Genomic DNA, 13547 nt, shown 5'->3' with positions numbered 1-13547 from the left:
AGATTCGTGATATGCATGCATAATATGGCACGAATTTCAAGTCATGAACGACATGGTATGTCTGGACATGATTGAGATTTCATAATGACATGAATTGCCTACATTAACTGGCATGTCATGGTTCATATGACATGAATTACATCACGCTGAACTACAGTAGAGAAAGCGGATGTTCGGCTGGCTGCCTCGATCCCGTCCGCGGCTTTGAAATGAACACCTCACGTACGAAACAGAACATTCCAAGGCCGAATGTTCGAAACATTGATGTTCGATCTGATTCGAAAGTTTTGCTTATAAGAAGCGCCTAAAAGTTTGTTTTCCAGGCCTAACTTAAACATTACAGTTAATGGGGTATAGTAAATCGAACATTTTATAGTTCTGTGTCATATATAGCTGCCTTGTTTAAAGCACTAACCCACTTAAATTCGTTAAAACGACTTTTCGGGCTCCATAATTTGCAGTCCCTTGCTAGTAAACCTGTGTAAACACTCTTAATGCGGCGATACTTTCTACAAAATTCAGCACAAAGCCCAAATACGCGGGGAAAGTGTTAGAAATACGTTTGCAGTAGAAGGACTCATCTACTACTAGACCTACACTACAAACCCTACTTAATATCAGGCGTGATTCGGGGGCTACAACCATTCATATAACGTTTTCTCTCACTATGCTTCATGAATGTCTTCCCAGAAATAAACGAAAGGAAAGATGACTGGTGTCGGGTTGTTACTTAGAGCTCTAACGAAATATGAACTTCAGGCCACTTTAAAGTTGGGTTAAAGCAAACAGCTCATGAATAAAAGTGTGCATTAATGCGCTGTTCTGCTGAAAAATATAAAGGAAGCTTGGGCGCCGACATGCCCCAGCCAAACCTCAAAACAATAAGAAACACAGACAAGCGAAGTAAAAGGTATACGGATGAGCGGGTGCAGACAAAAACAAATTTCATAATTTCAATGCAGGCCTGAGCAGGATATATATTGTTTGTTTTCTCTTTATTACCTGAGCCGGATACGTCGCATCTGCGTCCAACGCGGGCAGTTAAAGGTACGACGACTTCAAAAAATGTACGTTTCTAGCGTAAACATAGTTTCTGGATGTTTCAATTTCTCTCTCTCTCTCTCTTTCTCCCTCTCTCTCTCTCTGTACAGACCAATGCCACTGCTGAATAAAAAAGACTGGACGATCGCGGACAAAATTTATGGTATTTTTGCTACCATGTACTACTGCCAGTGCTGTGTGTGTGGCTCTTCACACGGACAGATCATTATTGTCAAAGTATTTCGACTCATGGACAAGAAAAACAAGAAGCCTAAAGTCTGCCTCCCCACGCATATAACCTGGTAAGGGAGATAGAGGCGTATCGCAGGACAAGTGGCAACCGAGCAACCGGGACTCGTTGAGAACCGGAAATAACGCTGACAAGAATTGAAAGTTCAGTCAGGGCCACGTGCCGACATTTTCACAGCTGTTAGCACCAAATGCAAATGCCCTGCCCTGTTCGTTCAGTGACATTTAGGTTCGAGCGCACTATGCTTGGTCGTAAAGTACTCGGGGGCTCACATCGCGTCGCTTTCCATAGATCGATTTTAGCATACTTGTTTAGGCGTGACCGTCAAATATACTAGAAGAGGATTCGGTGTGCGCATTCAGGTGAGCCGAGAATATCTCCTTTTTCTCGAGGTTAACTTCACTGTTACTAGATTTTTATATCTTTAATAGACTCACAGTATATTTATGATGCCACCGCTGCACTGATTTTATAGCCCTCAGACGCAGCCTCGACACAACAAAATTTAGTTCATATAGGCCTTGCAGAAGCGTATTAAAGCGCAGTACAAATATTTTGTTCGTTTTCTTATACCAAATAGATTTCATAAAATATGTTATACCACAGCTGTACTCATAACGCGGACCTCCTATTCCGACTCGAATTAAAGAAAGCCTCGAGAACTCATATGTTAGTCTGCACTGATACAGCATTCTTTCACAGAAATATAGTTTCGTTAATTTCCCGCTAGGAGGTATGTCACTGGGAGGAATACGAAGGCCTAACTTTAATTTTTCTTGAATTTGGCGGCGATATTTTTGCGCCCATACTTCAGCGTGGCGTCAAACATTTGAAAGTTCTTTGTGTCGTAATTGGGCGATTACGGTACAGCACAAGTTGCTGAAATTTGCTAAATTTTTGGCCTTTAGCTCCTTTGCGACTGCATACAATGAGGTCGACATTTGCCAATAAAAGAATTACCTGCAGGCGCAAAGCAAACGCCGTTCAGCTCCATGAGGCCACGGCGTGTTAGTGGGAGAATTTTAAAGCGGTGTCCAAACCAAGTTTTTTCGTTTTATAGACTTTTCTTGCTTACAGAACATCCTCGGTAATTGGGGCTTGTTCCGGTATTGTGAATATTTTTAATCAAGATTAACACGACGTTATCATGTAGAGACACGATGCGTCGGCAGAGCTTGGTGTTATTAAAAAATGACTCTGGGGTTTTACGTGTGGGAAATCCCGATATGTTTATGAGGCACAGCTGCTGTGCACCGCGGCGCGCCTTGGTGCGATGCGAACTTCGAGAATGAGTCGCGTCAATCTTATGACATACACAGGCCCCGTGGCCTCAGTGTAAATGACAATGCGTGTTTGGCTTTAGCTAGGGGTCAACTCTGATTTCCCTACCGAATACATATAAAACTCCGAAATGCTCTTATGAGACAAACCATGGAACGGTTTGAATGAAATTTGTTGCATCGGAGAGAAAAAAAGGTCCAGTTCTAGCAACCCTATAGGAAGCAGCATTAGTTACGACCTAGAAAGTTGCACAAAACGTTCCTCTGGATCAGCACGATTTGAAACAGTAGAATCACGAAGTTTAAAAAATGGTTTACTCCGCATCGAAAATCCATATTGCCGTTTCTTTAGCTGCTTCTATTATATTATCTAAAGCGGACAATTGTGATAAATGAATTTACAGTTTACGGGACATTTTTGCAATGTCTATTAGGGTCCTGGTCACAAATAAGCGGTACATCCCATAGCAGAGCTCAATACGTCAGTTTCGACGACTTCTGATGTATTATTAGATTTGTCTTGCAGAATTGTCATGCTTTCTTATTACTGTGCTACACTTTTGCAAACCTGATGCTAGAATTTCCCGAATGGCTACAGTTTTGAAGGATTTAGCTTGAAACAATTATAGCATAAACAGAAATCTGCTTGATACAGTTACAATATTTTAACTTTGCTCTTCAAGTGCAGCAAACATAACGAAAATCGCTCAAATGGTGACTAAGAAAAAAAACATTTCTGTTACCGTGTATTTAGAGGGGAGCTCCCGAGCTAACTCTTCGAACCCTCAAATGTAGTGAGATGTGCACAGCTGCAAATCAAACAGGATTTGTACAGATGCACAAGCCAATGGCGCTCGCTCATTACTGCAACGTCATTGCAGAGATAAACTTCTTTCAATGTCGACGTATCTTGGGAACTCTGGGCAGAAATTAATCTGGAGACCAAAACTGGTACGCACATCATAACACACCGTGCAAGTTTTGGAACGTCAAAACCTCAAATTACTTTTTTAAGGTAGTCAGGGAGCACAGTTTCTAAGACATTCCATATTTGCTGTCACGAAGCTAAATGCGACATCTTTTGCAGCAGGTTACCAAAATTCCACTGAGCAAACCATATTTCCATCACAGGTACCGAGAACCTCAAGTTTCCTGTAAACGCGCGGCTGCCACATTGAGAGCCCTGAAAGGTCAACGAGCAAAATAGTTCTGAAGGTATTGTTTTTCACCCTTGGTAGCAAGCAAATATGACTACCAAAACGTCTGGAAACCTTAGATACAATTCGCAGTCGTATGCTAAAAACGACGAGCTCCAGCGTCAATTCAACCTAAAAGCTGTGGACTTCTTTAACTCTGCTTTTGTACCGGCTAACACCGCGAGCCAGCAATTCTTGGACATAGGCTGTGGCACCGGGGACTTCACCCGGGACTGGCTACTACCAAGATGTCCGCCCTGTCGAAGGCTCGTCGCGGTAGACGCGTCGGAGGAGATGCTTTCGTACGCTCGCGAAAACAGCGCGCACCAAGATATCCAATACGATTACCTCAACATTGGCGATGACGTCAGCGACTTCATCGAAAAGTACGGAAGATTCGACCGCGTGTACTCTTTCTTTTGCCTCAACTGGCTCAAGGACCCGGCGCAGGCCATGAAGAACGTGTCTCGGCTGATGACGCCCGCGGGGGAGTGTCTCCTGCAGTTCCCTGCTGTGTCACCCGCGAGGGCGTTGTGGAGGAAGATGGCACAGCTCGAGCACTGGAAAAAGTTCTCGAACGTGAGTAAAGTACTCGAGTATGAAAGCCGCGTTGTTTATTTTGGTTCAGTATGGGTACGTATAAAGGGCCTGTTGCCTCGGCCGCAATACGGACTGACTTATTCCCGACGCCTCTGGACATGTTTGGGAACGTGTAGAATACCTTTTATTTTATTCTGTTTCCATTCAGCCAGCCGCCAATATATCAGTTCATGTCGCATTCATTCACAAATTACGATGCGCTGTCTCTAAATGCGTGAAAAATTACAAAAGTTGCATAATTTTATTGCACGATGCCGCAGGTAGACTCCAGGGAAGGAAAGTCGCGATGGAAGATGGTCATTGCACGTACAGAGTGAGCAGACGAAAAGACTGAGCAAGGATCGAGATAGGACAGAGCATTGATAAAAAAGGCGAGTTGATATTGCAGAAACACAAGGTCTTCCTGGGCGCAAGAGTAAACCATATGCTTCCATGTTTAGACATCAGAACCTTCCAGATGGGCCCACATTTTAGACTGTGCTATTTGTGGGATAAGCCTGCGTTTCTCGTGGAGTAAAGCAACACTCTCAGTGCCGGTTTTGGACCCGCTGACTTTTAACCAGCCCATCTGGGTTTCATTTCATCATTTTTACAACTACTATTACTGTACATAGCTATACGCTTAACTTATGCGTCTTTTTCGTTCCATGTTTATTCCTGTTCCAAGTGCACTAGAAGAACTCAAATAGTGTAATTTTTAAGGCGAAAGTGGTCAGATACCAAGAACATCAAATCCATGTCTGCAATGAACACTTTGTTTACGACTGATACTTTATTATTGTTATTATTATTATTATTATTATTATTATTATTATTATTATTATTATTATTATTATTATTATTATTATTATTATTATTATTATTATTATTATTATTATTATTATTTGTTTTAATAACATATATACATATGAAAAGAAAGGTAAAGGGACGAGCAGGCTGGCAACTGCCACCCAAAGGGGTACAACGCCTGCCTGCTCTTCAGAAAGGAGGAAGCAGAAACATAGAAGAGGAAGACAGGGAGAAGGAATGGAAAGAGGAAAGAAAGAGCAAGATGAGAAATCTCCAACAATAATGTAGAACACGCAGTACAGGTAACACAAAGCTGAGCCGGTCCCCCCCCCCCCCCCCCACTGCAGGTCACGCCACTAAAGACTGTTAAATAGAAGAAAAAGTGTGAGTTACATACGTGAGGCTGACCTAGTTAATTCCAGAAAAGTAGACAGAGCGTGTTGAGCCATATCGTGGTGACACGCACAACCACTGGGGTGCAAACATTTATCCATTGTCGAACCACAGGCCAAGGAAGGGATAATTCCTCACTAACGACACGCGCTGCGCACTGAAAGCGAAACACTCCAATATCAGGTACTGAAGTGACACGCAACAACCGGAAGACGTACTTCAATTGTTAGTCAGCGCCAAGTACTGTATCGCTCTTTGCTCTGTCTCTTCGTCTGTTCGTTCTGTGCTTCCTTGTAAAATCGCAACTAGCCACGAAAAATGCGTTAGAATCGTTTCTTGCGCATCTACTAACAAGTACCCCCTAATAAATAACGATTAAATTTTAGTTTAGCATGCGCCAAGTTGTGCCACGTGTCTCAAAAGATAGAAGATTTGAGACAGTGGATAAGACGAAATGCACAGCTTGATTAGTGGCTGCGGGTATTAGGAAAATAAAAAAAGAACTATTTCTTCACCATTGCACAGAAAACTCGGCGCGCCGATCGGCCCGGGAAAATTCGTAGTGCCTTTAATAATGTGGCCGTGTGTAAGCAACGGCTTGCAGCCTGACGTTAACTGGAGATAGTTTGGATGAGCAAGGAGATCAAACGAACAGCAGCTCAATGTCCGTGGCTTTTTTTACAGTGAAGCTGTCTACCTCTACCATCCAAGGAAATTTTTCGTGTTGTTGGCGTGGTAAGCAAAAGCTCCTCACACGTGGACCGATCCCGGAGATAGTGAAATGCCGGGCCGACCGGCGGCGGAGGTGAAGCAGGCGTTAAGCACTTCCCATACGTGGGCCGATCCCGAAGATAGTGCAATGCCGGGCTGACCCGCGGCAGAGGTGCAGTTCGCCATTAAGGGGCCCACGTACACAGCTTCGCTGGTCATCCTTCATAAATTGGAAGGGCACTGAGTTTTTGGCCACTACTGCGCAGAGCTGGCGAAACAAATCCCTCCTGACTCGCGAAACAGTGTGAATGATCGGGTTATTAGTCTGTATAGCTCACCGTTGTCTTATCTTCTATGTGAATTTCCGTGTGACAATTTTCAGCGATAAAGGAACGTTGTGCCTTCCTTTTAAGGTGTTTGATGGGTTCACGCCCAAGAGCCATGACTTGGAGGACGACATTGCCAGACTGTCCTACATGCGTGAGCTCCTCGATTCTGCTGGCCTTATGGCCAACACATGTGAACTTCTGTACGGCGGGTTTGATTACGAAACTCCTCAGGCTAACATTGGTAAGTCCTTGAAGCATTCGACGCTCGTACCTATTCGAGCTATGGCCATGGGTACTACCTACATATAGGGTGTTTCAGAAATTGCAAATATCTATCTGCATTGCTAAGAAATAGTAAATATCAGCAACGTAATTTCGTCCGATTGCTTCACCATGGCAGTGTACACATTTAAATGACTCCAGCTGTTCATTAGAAAATGAATATTGAAACTAAAATAATCATATTTTAGCAGCTGTACTCATATGACCGATCACATTAACGAAACATCCGGCCTTTGGTCCAAAGAATCTTGAGCCGCTTCTGGACTTGCGAATGCCGAAGAGGCTGATTTGTCAAGGGTAATTTAATCAAATAAATTAAAACTAAAATTCCAAAGAATGCTACTTCTACTTCCCTAGCTCACTAGCATTAGTGACGTCACTTTATTCCTCCTTGCCGTCAGGCGAGCACACAACGGGAGGCGTCACGCCCGAGTGAAGCAGAAGCAGTCCCCTCCCTCAAGGTCTCACCTAAGGGGCTTCGGCCTTTCAGTTTCAGTTTAAAGGGGAAAAAATTTGTCAAAATTCATATCCCCTGACAATTTACGAAACTTTTCGGATGACAGGCTTCAAATCTCGGAATATATAGGATAGATTCTTCTCATTCAAATTTCAAATTTAAATTTGCTGTCCCCTGCAACAAAGCTTAGGGCTCCTGTTGGCCCGCGAGTAAAGACAGCCGGCTACGCGTGTCTCTTAGCTTCAGAAGCACTGCGCGGAATTGGTGAAGTACAACTATTGATACGTGCACCTAAATATCCCAAGTAATTTGCTTAAGCATCAGGTACTTTTCCATGTTCAAAGCGAATCTTTCTTTGTTTTCACGATGTCGCGTGGGTGCCTGGCTGTTGTTGGTTCGGTTGCTAATTCAGCGGATATATTCGAGTATACATATGCGACGGTTACTTAAACCTACCAGCAAAGTGGCTTACGCAATCCCTGCATTCTGACAGAACTCGCACATAATGATTAAATGAATGGTGATTTCAACTTCCAACATAGAACCTGAACATGTAATGCCGGCTCGCTGGCATCTCTCAAGCTCACAGGTCTGTTACTGGAATGGTGATACGTTTTCACGGACTCTTTCATTTACTTTACTTTTTCGAATTAAATATATGCGTATACCGTTGTTGGCCAATCCTCCAAAACAGACATGTTCCACTACAATTCCTACATAAAACCTGAATATTGCATTTCGCCTCACATATATCTCTAAAGCAAAGCGAATCGTTAATAGAACTGTCATACTATTTCCCGTATTCATTGATTTATTCATTCTGGATGTACCACTGTGACACAAAAGGTACATAATTCCTAACTGTAGCCTTCTTAGACATGTACAGAACCCACTCGATGACTGCAAACACTCGCTGTCACAACGTTTACGTGAAGAAGAATGGAACGGCCAGCGATTTAATCTTGGTGGTGCCTCTCGCTTCAGCGCGAACTAGGTGTGTGCAAACAGAGCGCGCGCGACGCCACTAGTCATCTCGGGTCGCGCAACAATTGTCCTCACCTCACATTACCTTCAAGATAGGGTGCGTGTGGCCGCGTTCAGCCGCGCCACGCACAACACTCTTAGGCAAAGTTACACCCTTTGGGGTGTATCTCTGCCACACAGCAATAATCCTCATCTGCCGTTCCCTTTCTTGGAAACGCCGCGCCCGCTACTTTCCTGTCGCGAATGCTATGTCATGTTGATAACGTGCATGCTGTTTGGTACTGGAAAGTACCGGGCTCACCCAACACCATCTAGATAGCACAAGGCCTTTTTACTCCAATACATGACGTCACGTTACCTGGCCCGATTGCCATAGAATCTAATGGGCACGCTCCCGAATAGGCAACACTGATTTTAATGTCATCACTTTCATCACGCCAGCCTTGTCAGTGGAAATTTGGGGCCAGGTAGCGTGACGTCATGGATCGGAGTAAGCAGGCCTTGTGCTTTCTAGGTGGTGTTGGCTCGCCGCCTTAAAGGAAGGAAATGCGAACAAGACAGATGGCGATTATTCTTGTGTGGCAAAAGGGTGTAATTTTGCTCAAGAGTGAAGCAGTATCGGGAGTAGAAGAGGAGACATGCGCTAACGTTCCCTGCGGTCTCTCACCTCCTAGGTCGCGCTCACTCCTCCCCCCCTCCCCCCGCTTATGCGTGCAAGAGATCGCGCGCATTGTGCCCAGCCTCCTCTCTTGCCACCATCACGCCACCATTCCTCTAAGCCCGCTCTCGCCCGTTACAGCATACGGCTCCAGCATACGGCTCACGGCCACGATCACGGCTCCAGCTACAGCATACGGCTCACGGCCACGATGTTATCCCACTTGGACTTCACACAGAAACTAACGGCGAAATCGATGGCGACGACGACGGCGAAAATTCACTTGCAGTGTCAATACGATTCCTATCGCAGTAAAGAAGAAGCTTTCCTGAATGTATCCCAATCTGAGCAACTCATACTTCAGAGACAGTAAAGCCGCACTTATCACGCCCCTCTGAAGTACTAAGGATTGGTTTGGCCACGACCCGAAATCAACCCTGTACATTGCCAACGCTTTGCTATATACGGCGCAATTCAATACCTGTTTTTTGCAATTTTTCACTATATCCGAGCTCTTTGAATGCATAGCCGAGCACTGTTGGTTGAAATATATCTGACGCAAGTTACTGTATTCTGCTCCGGCTCTGCCGGTGTTAGGTGGCGCGTTCCAATGGTCTCGTAGGGGTACCTTGCATAATACAGCCGACTGTGATGAGTCTTCATTTAAATGTCCCAACTGCACTTCGAAGGAATGCCCGAGGATGGAGCAAGATGCTCGTATTTTTCGAAAAATGACGACAGACCAGTCTTCAACTAAAGAAGCTACTAAATCTGTTCGCCAAAGTGGCCAGCGCTTGCGAAAGAAGCGCCACAAGGCCATTTCAGAAGAAGTCCATAGCGGGGCGCTGGCGCCCCGACCACCTCTGCAGGTGCGTGCATCGAGGACTATAACCGCGCCTACTGCTAATTCACGGTCGGTGAGAGCACGCAGCGAACATTCCCCTCTATCGGCTGATACTGACACGGAATAACCTTTGTTACCCTCTAGACCCACGGCCATGAAATCGGGCCCAATGGCCCTCTGCGCCATGAAGCCGAAGAATGATAGTGCCAGTGAAACCGGTGACACTACGGACAAGATAGACGATGGACATAATGAGAAGGAAAGCGTTCAAAAAATGCTGAAGCACCTGGTAGAGTCAGTGCGCGAGATTCTTTGTGGTCTCCCCAATGCGGCCGCAAAAATTGCCCTGCATGGCCTCACCGTACTGGAGCCACCTATCACAGCTGTTTACATGGTGTAAAGCTTTTGCTTGGCACCTGTGCTGCTCACGCAGGGGAGGTCCACCCACCAGCTTCGTCACAGCGCCTTTCTCTGAAGGTTCACTTGAACTAGTGACTACAGACAAGATATGTGACCCGGCAGTGGCTTCATGGATGACATTTCTGGATGTTTATCATCAGAATGTTGAACTTGCGTTATCCCTTGGGCATCCCTCTTTCTATGTCATCATCATCATTCCTCATCACACCTTTATGTCTCCCTCCCTCTTTGCAGAGTAGCAGGCTAGAGCTCAGGCCGACCTCTCGGCCTTCTTTTAAATAAGTTATCTCTATCTCCGCAGCGATGATTGTTTATTATTAACCGCATTTAAAGAGATGTTGGTGCCTGTTAGATGGCGCTGGCTGCTCCTCCTATTTCATTGACGTGCTAAAAAACGTGAAACGAAGAATACAAAAAAGGCTATCGTGACAAAAGTTCTGAAGTTCGCAAACACAAAACAAAAACATTTTCTGAATAGTTCACAAGCCTGGAAATGTTCATGTTGACGTACACATGGCAGTCATCGTCGGTGGAGAACACAGCGCACACAAACAGACAGAAAATAATCACAGGAACATGATATCATCGAGCACGGGAAATTCGTACCAATAAAAATGTCGTTAAATGAATCCCTTCGACAAATGCTGCGTAGTGATTCAATTTTCTCGAATAAAAAATCAGTTTCGCCCGAGCGACGAAGCATCGATAGCGATAGCAAATCAGTAGACAGTTATAAAAAGTTAGGATAGTAGTTCTATCGACCGTATAATCTTGCAAACATTCGCTTACTAGCTAAATTAATGAGGATGGTGTTACATGCGCACAGGCAAATATGAACACACCACACTGGATGATCGCAGACGCTCGCTCTCGAAGCGCTGGCATGAAGAAGCGCGGCAGCAGCAACGAGTGAAGTGACCTTAGTGCTGCCTATTGCTTCGACACAAACTCAGGGGCGAGAACAAGCGTACACGAGACTATGAGCCGTCGACACACCTAGACTGTCCCAATCGCAGATCGCTTTCAAAACAGGGCCCGGCCCCAGCCTGCGGCCGCTCCATATGCCATTGCTGCCGGAGTAGAAGGCCCGCACCCCCTCCCCGCGTTGCCTTTCGCTCGACAGAAGGTAGTGCGGTTCCTGCCTGCTTTCTTCACTTGCGAGCGCGAGGTCGAGCCATCCTAGTCTGCTCACTCTCGCACACTTTCACTCGCACATACATCATACCTGCGTGGTGAGGATGTTATCGCCCTTATACATTATACCGACCATGACTGCGACGGCAACAACGACGACGGCAGAGATGCGCCTGTAGTGCCTCTATAACGGCTATCTCAACAAAATTTAGTGACCTTCAGAGCCATCACGGACATAATCTGCGCGTTCTCACCGACGCCCTGGTCCATACCGTCCCGTCGGGGATCTCGCGCACGCTGCGTGGATGGCTGCTCTTTGACTAACATTTTATACCGACAACGCCATAAGCTTTCATTGCGTAGCCCTATAGAGCCTCGTACCTGACCTCCAACGCGTTGCCAGTAAAACGTGATGTGAGAACTAAAAAAAAAGTCGCAGTTTCGCCCGAGAGGGGAAGCATCGATTGCGATAGCAAATTAGTGGACGAAGTAAGTATAGTAGCTTTGTCAGCCGCATAAATTTTCGAACATTCGCTTACTAAATGAATTAACGAGCGTGGTGTCAGCGCCCAGAAGCAAGCATGAACACATCACACTCGATGAGCGCGCACACTCGATGTCAAAACGCCGGTGTGAGCAAGCGTGGCAGCAGCAGCGAGTGAAGACACCTTTGTCGCTTCAACGCGAGAATGGCGAAAACACAGCGCGCACAAAGGTATAAGCTGTCTGCAGATCCCTTTCAAGATAGCTGTGAAAAGCGCGCACTTGTGGGTGGAGTCAAAGCTGCCCCCCCCCCGGTCTTCCGCGCTGCCTTCCCACTTTCGTTCCTTCCTCCGCGCGAGACAGAGCCGCGATCGTCAGTTTTCCTTGCGCCATGTCGCGAAATACGCACTTGCTGCCGGAGCCCAACGTTACCGCCCCCCACCCGCCCGTCCCCCCAGAGCAGACGGCGCGTTTGCTCTCCGCCTTTCTCCCTCGAGCGCGCCAGATTTAGCCGCGATGGACGACTCTCCTCCCGTGCTTTCACTCGCGCATACAGCATACTGAGCGCGGCGACAGTGCTGTCGCCTTGGGTTTTATGCGGAACCTCACGGCGACGGCGACGCCAACGGCAGACACGCGCCTGGAGTGTTGATATAGTTGCTACCACAAAAAAAATTAAGGATTACTGCCTAAGGAACCTACCAACAAAGTTTTCTCCCTGAGTGACGTATACGCTAGGCAACTTTACTCTTAGAATTGCTGATAGTTACGTTTCAAAGGAAATTGGAGGCACCGACTCCCATCGATGCAGGTTGCGTTGCTGACAACTCTTCGATAACGACAAGGCCGACGCACACCCACCTTTTGCTGACGCTTTCACCGCACAAGAGTTGCAGAGCTCTCCCATAACAGCCTCACTGCAAAAATAGCGCAGTGTAATCACACAGAGTGAACTCAAACAACCTTCTCTTGTTGAAAGTAGCGACGTGTGTATGCAGTGTGTCTTCTTGTGTTATCGTGTCCTTCTTGAACGGTAATTCATCTTTCGATGATACTTCATCGAGTCCCGCCTCGCTACCATGGTCACCACCACTACCATCACCCCACCATCTTTATTACACTACCATCACCATCATTATTAATTATTATAGTTATCTCACAAGTCTGTACGTGCATAATATAACCTTCTGACGTTAGAGAATTAGTATCCACCTGTGCTTTGCTTTGCCAATCCCACACTTCCTTCTGTATATTTTATTTTTTTGTTCCAGATATCCTGCTCTCCGTCAATCCTGTAGGGGCCACACTATCGCCTCAAGAGACTGAACTCCTCCGCTCAGATGTCACCAACGAGGTTTTGAAATGGAAGAGCGACAACGACTTATCGGCACGGCCCTGCATGTACCTCGTGCACGCGAGAAAACGAAACGAATGAGTGCATTACAAGCGAACAACGCATTAAAGTTTCGTGCATTGTGTTTTTGACTGGCGTTCGCGAGCGGTAAATGCAATTTTCATTCGCGTGACTGCGAATGGGGTAGTGAGTGCATAAGTAATTCGGCGAAGTGCCAGAAAATAGCTCGTTATGCCTGCTGTTGATGCATGTAACTAGGCGTCCAATCTGAGAACTTCAAGTGGAAAGAAGAGTGAATACGCGTTGTACTGACTTCTGAATTTACTGACACATATATGGGGG

At 45.9% G+C, this 13547-nt stretch overlaps 1 protein-coding gene across 3 annotated transcripts; it reads left to right on the top strand.

The window, feature by feature from the left end:
• The first annotated feature begins 1520 nt into the window (after positions 1-1520).
• LOC142564985 (juvenile hormone acid O-methyltransferase-like) lies at positions 1521-13314 on the top strand. 3 transcript variants are annotated; one of them, XM_075676219.1, is made up of 5 exons: positions 1521-1653; positions 3703-3786; positions 4206-4346; positions 6674-6830; positions 13123-13314. In XM_075676219.1, exons 3-5 carry the CDS (start codon positions 4221-4223, stop codon positions 13284-13286), a joined length of 447 nt encoding a protein of 148 aa, XP_075532334.1. In that variant the 5' UTR covers positions 1521-1653; positions 3703-3786; positions 4206-4220; the 3' UTR covers positions 13287-13314. The 3 variants fall into 3 exon arrangements, with proteins under 3 accessions (XP_075532334.1, XP_075532333.1, XP_075532335.1); XM_075676218.1 differs by having other exon boundaries at positions 3703-4346; XM_075676220.1 differs by lacking the exon at positions 3703-3786 and having other exon boundaries at positions 1542-1653.
• Positions 13315-13547: the final 233 nt, after the last annotated feature.

Source organism: Dermacentor variabilis, chromosome 11 (assembly GCF_050947875.1).
Source record: "Dermacentor variabilis isolate Ectoservices chromosome 11, ASM5094787v1, whole genome shotgun sequence".
Classification (NCBI taxonomy): Eukaryota; Metazoa; Arthropoda; class Arachnida; order Ixodida; family Ixodidae; genus Dermacentor; species Dermacentor variabilis.
This window is presented reverse-complemented; position numbering and strand designations above follow the sequence as displayed.